Genomic DNA, 5,135 nt, shown 5'->3' with positions numbered 1-5,135 from the left:
CCCCCCTCCACCACACACACACACACACACACACACACACACACACACACACACACACACACAGTATGCATGATTTTCACCCAGACAATATTTGTCTCCACCAGGCCGAAGGCATGGGGAGAGAGTATGTTTTGCACTCCGTCCGTGTGTGTGTGTGTCCTTCCTTCCGTCCGTCCGTCCGTCCTTCCTTCCGTCCGTCCGTTATCAGCTAATCTCCGGCACTGTTGGCCCGATCCATGCCAAACTTTGCACACACACTCCCTGGATGCCAACGACGAACCTCTGCCCCAAATATTCCTCAACAGCCTGTTATAGCGCCACCATGAGGCCGATTTAGGCAAAACACATTTATGTAGATTACTCGTACACATTTTATCCATACATCACACAATTCGGTATACACTATCTCATAGTCATGTGATCAACACGGAGCGGCACCATTTCCCATCTTCCATCCTGATTGGCTAAGATTGGCTTCCAAAGCTCACACGATTGGTCCGTTTCGAACAAAATGCCACAAATCACAAACACAGTGTGCAATTTCCGTGAAATTATACATGCACATTTCCACTAGGGCCGAGGACGACATGCCAATTTTTTCCCCCCCAAATCAGCCTCACGGTGGCGCTATAACAAGCCAATTCCTGTTTTTAGCTATAACTGCATCGATCTGTATACAACTTATGTATGCGCACTCCCTAGAGGCCATGGAAAAACATTGTCCCTGCATCCCTCCACATCGGTTGGAGGTTATAGCGCCACCATGAGGCCGATTTCTGCAAAACACATTGCTTAGTCGCACAGATTTCATCCAAATCTCCCGCAAATCGGTCCACATGATCTCTGTAGTCAGATTTGGATTTCATGGATTTCTCAGATTCTACACAGATTGGCTAAGATTGCCTTACAAAGTTTTCAGGAGTGGCCCGTTTTCGTTCCAAATGCTGCATATGTCCTGCTCATCCAGAATTCTATCCTCAGAGATGCTATGAGTGGCTCTGCATTTCCTCAACAAAATGAAGACAATTGTTGCAAAAAACTAAAACAAAAAAACATGTTTATATTACTCCTAAACATTTTGCCAAGCATCTCACACAGTCCTATCCTCCTGGTGGAGACCTGTCCCCAGAAGGGCACTTTTTCTAGATTGGCAACAGGTGAGGAAGAGTTATTATCAGATGGATTGGTGACAGCTGAGCGGGGGAAGAGTTGTTATCAAATGGATTAGTGACAGGTGAGTGAAGTAAGAGTTGTTATATCAGATGGATTAGTGACAGGTGAGTGAGGTAAGAGTTGTTATATCAGATGGATTAGTGACAGGTGAGTGAGGTAAGAGCTATCAGATGGAAGATCGATTGGCAGCAGGTGAGCAGGAATTATTAGCAGGTGAGATTGAATCAGGTGAGCAGGTGTGTCGGTTGTGTGATCAGTTCAGCAGTTGAGATGTTATCAGATGCTTTGTTAAGGCACAGTTTCCTTTGTTTTTTTGGTCCATGTTAAATGCTGGGTATAAAGCTTTTTTGAAACAAATAGCAGCAATGTATTATAGTCACTTTGGGACAAATAGCAAGACTCACAAGACTATTTAAATAGTATACAAAAAAAGCCTCAGATTTAAGATGTGATGTCACATCAGGCCCGAGCTCTCACAGCACTGTGACTGAATGTCAACTTGTTGAAGCACATGGGCGATAACGATAAGTTGTTGACAGGGTGACATGCCACTATTTTTCCCCCAAATCAGCCTCACGGTGGCGCTATAACAGGACAATTCCTGTTTTTACCTATAACTGCATCGACAATTTATGTATGCGCACTCCCTAGAGGCAATGGAAAAACATTTTCCCTGCATCCCTCCACATCTGCCGGTTATAGTGCCACCATGAGGCCGATTTCTGCAAAACACATTGTTTGTGTTAGTCGCACAGATTGAATCCAAATCTCACGCACATCGGTACACATGATCTCTGTAGTCATGTGATCAAGACGAGCCACTAAGATTGCCTTCCAAAGTTTTGTAAAAAAAATGCTGCACATGTCCTGCTCATCCAGAATTCTATCCTCAGAGATGCTATGAGTGATCTGGCTCTGCATTTCCTCAACAAAACGAAGAAAATTGTTGCAAGAAACAAACAAACAAAAAAACATGTTTATATTACTCCGAAACATTTTGCCAAACATCACACACACTCCTATCCTCCTGGTGGAGACCTGTGCCCAGAAGGGCACTTTTTCTAGTGTTGTAATATTTTCATAATGATAATGTTGCTGATGTCTGCTAATGTTGCTGGGTGGGTCTTTATACCTCCATGATGCTGCAGTGACAGTGACAGTGAAAAGTCATGGTGAAATATTAAAGAAGATAGCCTACCTCAAGTTGCCATGTACGGTATTGCTGATAGCCTATATATTTCATTGGGTAAAATATAGGCCTACCCGGTTTAGTGATGGTTTGACAAAAGTTAAGTTTAGTGTTCTAAGTTTAAGCTCCCTCCCCAGTGTCCCCTGAAATGACTTGACCCTGAAAAACTAATTTCTAACTTCAACTTTAAGTTTATTGTCACATTGCAAGCATACCAGTATTAAAGAGTGGGTCAATTATTTTCTGTACAAGCTCCCACGTATTACATTTACAAAATGGATAATCAGTAGAGGGAAAAAAAGGACATATCAAATACTAAAACATATTCAAATATAAAGATGTGATGCCAGTGTCACCCAAATTTCTATTCATAATAATTTGTTCACAATAAATTTTGTAGTAGTATTTTTACAAGTAACACTGTCACGGATTTGACACTTGTGACAGACAGGCTGCTCTGGGATGGCATGGTCGAGCCACTTCTGGTTGCCGCTGTACTGGTTATTCATGACACTGGTGGAGGTGCAGTTGCCAGACGGGTGGAGACGGTTGGTTCCCATCACCAGCGGCAGCTCCACACACAGCTTAGACGTCCCAGGAACATCCACACAAACCTGAGGAAAGGGAGAGGACAGTTTTAGTATAAACTCTTGGCTGTATATGAGCACATGTATTATATAAAACATCTATTTCCTGAGTATCACAATCAGCAGAGCACTGGAGAGCAGAGCACAGGGTTCCGTTCCCACTGGGACCACAAACTGATACTAAAAGAAATTACATGCACTCTGATTTCGGTACATCTTCCATCAAGTGGCCTATTTTTTTCCCTCATTATAAACCCACTAAGAACAGAGAGAAAAATGCTTACCCTGAGCATGTACTCCACTTTGATGGTGCGACAATGCAGAATGGAGGGTACAACAGAGGGGATCTTGATGGCGCAGCCGTGCCACATCTGCCTGCGGTGTGCTCCAACCATGTCACCTTGCAGCGTCGTCACCACGACTTGCTTCTTTTTCAAGTTTCCCTCGTTGATATAGGTCTGCACCTGGGTGATGTAGACCGTGGGCACCACTGGCCGAGGGGTGGAGTTGTCGAACTCTGCGAACACAGGAATGACCTCGCCTGCAAGCACAATGGGGGTGGGGGGGATAGAGATTTAGGATGGTAGTACTTTCATTCAGTTCATTTCATTCAAGAGGTTCAGTTAAGATATCCTGTTCTGATCTCAGTCAACAAAGAAAACACTTTTATTGACTGCATGGCAGTAACCGAAATGGCATGTTGATTAGAAAAGAGCTCTCTTACCTGGTGTGTAACCTGTGCGGTCGATCTTAGCCCGTATGGACACCTGTCCAAAGTTTTGGACCCACACACGTGCCTTCTTGTCTTTGGTGCAACCATGTGGCGCCTGAAATCGGAAAAACAAAAACATGTTTACATGAATGACTATACCGGTAAACGCCATAGAAACAAGGAAATGTTTTGTCACAGCCATGCATTGATCTATGAAAGGGATACAGTTGAACTGCATGCATCTTCTTACCAGTAGGGCGGGTGTGTTGATGTCGATGGGTTGGATGACAGTAAACTCTTTCCTGGTCTTCTTGACAGTGGCCCAGGGCCGGTGGAGCTTCACTTTCACCCAGTAACGAATGCTGCCGTGTTTCCCCTCAAAGGACGTCCCCAGGCGTTCTGGGAGCTGGAAACTGAAGGGGAACTCATGTATGCCTGCAGAGAGTGTTGTCAGCTCTCCGTTATCTGATGGGGAAATAAACAAATAAATACGTTAGTATGCTCTCATAATAATAATTTTCATTATTATAGTAATAAATAGTAACAAATTACTACCCTTCCCTAACCATATAGGCCTACATTAATGCAGGATAAACAAAGTGTTTCAGTCTATTTCTGTACACATTAAATGGGTTTGTTTTGAGACATGAACATGAACACTAATTGCTGCAATTTAAATGTTAAAACACAAAATGTGTTTTATGTCTGTTTTAATCATCTGATTCATGCCCGAAGGAAATAATTAAAATCACTGAATTCCCATTTTAAAGATATTTTCGTCCTAATTATATTATTTCCAATAAGCGCCACAATGGATATGAATCTCATGATATGAGAACATTGATAGTGACCTGCATGCAGAAGCTCTTCTTTCAGGTCCAGATACTCCACGTCCTCCCTGTAGTAACAGGCGTCAGCAGCGATGAGGAAGCGGGTTTTCGCGATGCCCTCGGCGTGCAGTTTGATAGCCTGCACTCTGCTGTGTCCGCTCAGCTCCAGAACCACCTTGCCGGACACCACATCTCCACTGCCGAACTCCGGGGGAGAGCTGAAGACGATGGAGAACTTTTTCACCTTGTCGAAAAGCATCTTGAGTGAGATCTCTAAATGTGTGCGTCCACAACACAATGTGATTTCTTAATCCTTCCTTCCTTTCCCTAACCCAGAGGTAAGTTCTGCTTGCTTCTGTTGTTGAGTTGAGCAAAAGATGTGTGGATAAGATCTGCATCTGAGATGAGCGTCTTTATAGCAGAAGGGGCGGAGCCTCGTGTCAGTGACAGGCTGTGATTGATGTTCCTTTAGGGGAAAGAAGTGAAACCGCTTGAGCATCATGGGGGGTGTCTCAGAGAAACTTCTCAATTAGAATAACAATTGAAATTAGTCCAGATTGATTTCCTGTTGCACTCGTTTGTAAATACTAGCCTATCATTTTAAAATCATACAAATGGAATTCAAACCCAAATTGGCAAGTTAA

The 5,135-nt window shown here is 43.4% G+C and overlaps 1 protein-coding gene across 1 annotated transcript; it reads right to left on the bottom strand.

Annotated features, from left to right (window-relative positions):
* Nucleotides 1–2,564: 2,564 nt before the first annotated feature.
* On the bottom strand, nucleotides 2,565–4,862 carry LOC306926583 (arrestin domain-containing protein 2-like). Its single transcript, XM_079505935.1, has 5 exons — nucleotides 4,513–4,862; nucleotides 3,912–4,126; nucleotides 3,674–3,776; nucleotides 3,234–3,490; nucleotides 2,565–2,976 (listed from the first exon to the last, which is right to left on the bottom strand). Exons 1-5 carry the CDS (start codon nucleotides 4,748–4,750, stop codon nucleotides 2,731–2,733), a joined length of 1,059 nt encoding a protein of 352 aa, XP_079362061.1. The 5' UTR covers nucleotides 4,751–4,862; the 3' UTR covers nucleotides 2,565–2,730.
* Between the last annotated feature and the right edge of the window lie 273 nt (nucleotides 4,863–5,135).

The sequence above is a fragment of the Electrona antarctica genome, assembly GCF_951216825.1.
Source record: "Electrona antarctica genome assembly, chromosome: 7".
Taxonomy (NCBI): Eukaryota; Metazoa; Chordata; class Actinopteri; order Myctophiformes; family Myctophidae; genus Electrona; species Electrona antarctica.
Note: the sequence above shows the minus strand (reverse complement) of the source record. Positions and strands in the feature narration are given on the sequence as shown.

Bases quoted from the DNA above. Each gene is read 5' to 3' on its own strand.
- LOC306926583 (XM_079505935.1), bottom strand. From the start codon at position 4,750: ATGCTTTTCGACAAGGTGAAAAAGTTCTCCATCGTCTTCAGCTCTCCC. The intron at 4,127-4,512 runs GTCACTATCAAT...TTTCCCCATCAG, and splicing joins AGAAGAGCTTCTGCATGCAG to ATAACGGAGAGCTGACAACA. The intron at 3,491-3,673 runs GTAAGAGAGCTC...TTGTGCTTGCAG, and splicing joins CCGCACAGGTTACACACCAG to GCGAGGTCATTCCTGTGTTC.